Genomic DNA, 3,651 nt, shown 5'->3' with positions numbered 1-3,651 from the left:
AGTGGATTTCTATTCCTGCTGCTAATCCTATTCTAGTAAAAAAAAAAAAATATATATATATGTTTTATATAAATGTTATAGTGTGTGTGTGTGTATATTATATACACACAGTATATAATAAATAAAATGTGATGTATGCTAGCTGCTGCATTTTCATTCTACAACACACAAAAAAAAAATATGTCTGGAAAAATACTGTAGAGGTACTGATGTTAGTCCTAATATACAAAACAGGTACAAATGTGATTTTCATTTTGTGCTTTTGATCTCTCTGTAGACATATCGTATGTATAGACAGTATCACGATGACATTCTTGTGAAGGCTTTCTTGGAATTTCAAAAGAAAAGACTGGTAAATCGACGTCGAGGCAACCATCTGTTGGGGCCAAAGAAAAACCGTGCTCTCCCATTTTTGCCAATGTCATTTCAGCTATCCCAGACTTACTATAGGTAAGATGGACACACCCCATACATTGCACTGATTTGATTCATTTGGTCATTATTAGGTTTAATTGACTTGTTTCCGTAGGCTTTTTATCTGGCGATTTCCATCGACAATATGTACAGAATCCTTTGAGTTTTTGGAAAAACTGAAGACATATGGAAATACTGATGAACCTGATGTGTTTACGTTTGGGGATCAAACTAATGAAACGTCTACAGACATGTTGGTATATCCTCTGGATGGACAAGGTGGCCAGTGTGCAACTGTTCTTTCCCTCCTGCTGCTGGGATTTATATCTGTGAATGTTAAAATTCCAGACCAAATTGTAGTTGTTGACAGCAATTTGGTTGATAATGAAGTTATAAATAAAAAAAGCTACTTGTTCAAGGGCTAAAGCGGGGGCCCTTCCTACTTGTCCCACATGACAATCTACTTGTCCCAATACAAAAAAATAGTTTTAATTGCTCAAAACTAGGAATGCAGCAATACCGTTTTTTTTCGGTTACGAGTACCAATATTTTGTTTTCGGTACTCCCCGATATCGGTGCTTCCGTTGGCATGGAGCTGGCTTCCGGGGGCAATCGGGAAGCCTGGCAGCGGGTAATGACATGCCACCAGGCTTCCTGATTGGCAGGGAATGCAGCTCCCTGTTTGGCCGGCTTGATTGTGATTGGCTGGGAAACCGGCTTCCCAGCCAATCAGCATCGAGCCCGGCTTCCTGATTGCACAGGAAGCTGATTCCATGTTCCCCTACGTCACTGCTGGTCAGTGGAAATCTTCCTCTGACCGGAAGTTCTGGTATCATGGAAGATTTCATAGCATTTGGGCAAGTACAAGTACTCACCCAAATACTCGGTATTGGTGCATCCCTAATCAAAACCTTATTTGACTGTGCTGAAAACCGCTTCTCATTGGTTAGCGTGGTCACCTGACGACGCTGACCAATGAGTGCTTGCAATTTGCAAGCGAAATTCAAAATGCATAGGGCAGGACTGGGAGAGGCCGGGCCAGATTTGATCGGGTAATTCCATTTTCCCATATTAAGATATTAAACACACCCTTCCTATTCTGTATTTTATTGAATACCATCTCAGATGTTACCATATTACTGTCAATATTTCCCAAATACTCCGGGACCTAATGATTGGTTATGGTATCTGGCCTATTAGAAAAAAACAAAGGTAGCAGAGTTTCCTCTCTAATTGGTGTAACAATTTTTTTTAGCAACATCTTTTAAAAGCATAATTTACGTATAAAGTGATTGAAAAATTTGTGTCCATTGCTATAACTTAAATTTCATCCAACCCAAGAAAAAAATGGTAATTTATTGGAGCATATCAGTCCATAGATGTGGTGGTTACATCAGTTTTTTTTTCTTTTGTTTCCTCTGTATACTTGTATTATAGGGGGAATATTAGCTGTTTGTATCAGTAATACATTAAATAGAAAAATTCAGTTGAGAAAATAATTATAATGTAATCTAGTAATAAAAAGAGAAGAAAACATAAACACATAACATACACAATTAGGATGCACAGGTAAATCTAAACCCCTATTGCACTATATGCATTGGGTACATTTTAGTATACAGTAATGCTAAATAGATATTATTAGCAGTGATGCTATTTTTAGCAAAAGCTACCGGTTTATATGGGATTAGTGAAATTCACTCATCCCAATAGTTAGAGTCCACGTGTGACACTGCAGCTGTCACACATCTGCTCTATAAATTGAGAACTGAGCGATCACAAACCGCTGATCGTTTAGTTCATGATCTTCTACATGCAGGGAACAGTGACTGTCATTAATCGCTCCGGAGTGATGGGGCAGTGAAAGGGTTAAAGGCTTGCGGAAGCTCTTTCTGAAAGTGCACTGTGCATGTGCTTATACTGTATTTCCACTTTTGTAGTCAACAGTGAGAACTCGTCTTTTATATGTTTATGTGTACCTTTTCACACAGCATTTCAATAATATATTTGATCTTTTAGATATCTCCATACAGCAGGCCTTTGCAAGCTTCTCTCTCAATTTCAGTTACAGGAAACTCTGTCCTAATAGAAAGACAAGGGACAGACTGAGCTCCCCTCCATTAACATACCATGTCTTCCGGACTTTAACCCTTTGTTAGGACAGACAGTCCTGCTCATCTGGTTTACTAGTGATATTGGAATCTGCCAGCACAGTACAGACGGGGTTAAATATTTGAGACCCAACTCCCCAGATAGTGAGAACCAAGCAGGATTTACTCCAGGGCTCCAGAATTCTGGAGTTAGCTTAAAAAAACATCGAAGCACGATAAGCTGTAACAAATATAAAATAGGTGCTATCTCATTTTGGCTGCAAAAGCGGAAATACACTTTAAGGGTACAGCTTAGATGGAACAATGGTAAAACTACCAGAGGTTTTCCTGGATGGGAGATATCATTTTACGTAGGGCTGCAACAACTAATCGACTAAGTCGATTATAATCGATGATTGAAAAACTTATGGTATTCTGCATTGTGCTGTGTAATGTACTATTGCTGGGATTTGTTGTATTCCTCTATAGCTGGTGGTATTCTGCATTGCGCTATATAATGTACTATTGCTGGGATTTGTAGTCCTCTGTAGCCGTTGCCATTCTGCATTGATTGCTGTATTTTTACACTTTCCATTTCACTATATTGCACACCACACTTTTTTTAATTTTTTTTACTTCCACCGCTCCAAGCTTGCTCCTGTGATGGACTACAATCTCAATACAAACTAGTAGTCCATCACTGGATCCATTTTTTCCCCATCCCGATTAATCGAACATAATAATCGGCTAACTAATCGATTTTCAAAATAATCGTTAGCTGCAGCTCTAATTTTATGTTTCATTTTGTGTTTACAAGTTTCTTTTCTGACCTGCAGCCTTGGAAGAGATGGTCTTGATGACGAGGATTTTGATGATGAAGAAGTGGATGAAAATGTATCGCATAAACGTAAAATAGAAGTTAAAGCTCGTCAGGCATCTCATACCAACTATCTGCTAATGAGGGGTTACTGTGCCCCAGGAATTGTCAGTACAAGGAATCTCAACCCGAATGATAATGTTGTTGTTAACTCTTGCCAAGTACATGTTAAACCAAGAAATACACCTCTGAATGGACGGTTAAAAGATTGGGGTAAGTTTGTCTCCTGAGAGTATCTTTGTTTTACCAGTCTGTGATGTAAGCATTGAT

The 3,651-nt window shown here is 38.6% G+C and overlaps 1 protein-coding gene across 1 annotated transcript in view; it reads left to right on the top strand.

The window, feature by feature from the left end:
* GTF3C1 (general transcription factor IIIC subunit 1) overlaps positions 1-3,651 on the top strand; it is a 102,349-nt gene that overhangs the window by 78,505 nt on the left and 20,193 nt on the right. Inside the window, exons 34-36 of the mRNA XM_018571292.1 lie at positions 278-450; positions 530-826; positions 3,341-3,594. Of these exons, the coding sequence (XP_018426794.1) occupies positions 278-450; positions 530-826; positions 3,341-3,594 (724 nt within the window). The remainder of the gene's footprint in view (positions 1-277; positions 451-529; positions 827-3,340; positions 3,595-3,651) is intronic.

This window comes from Nanorana parkeri, unplaced genomic scaffold, assembly GCF_000935625.1.
Source record: "Nanorana parkeri isolate BGI_ZX_2015 unplaced genomic scaffold, ASM93562v1 scaffold1727, whole genome shotgun sequence".
Lineage (NCBI taxonomy): Eukaryota > Metazoa > Chordata > Amphibia > Anura > Dicroglossidae > Nanorana > Nanorana parkeri.
The sequence above is the reverse complement of the archived record's forward strand: the minus strand, read 5'-3'. Positions and strand labels throughout refer to the sequence as shown.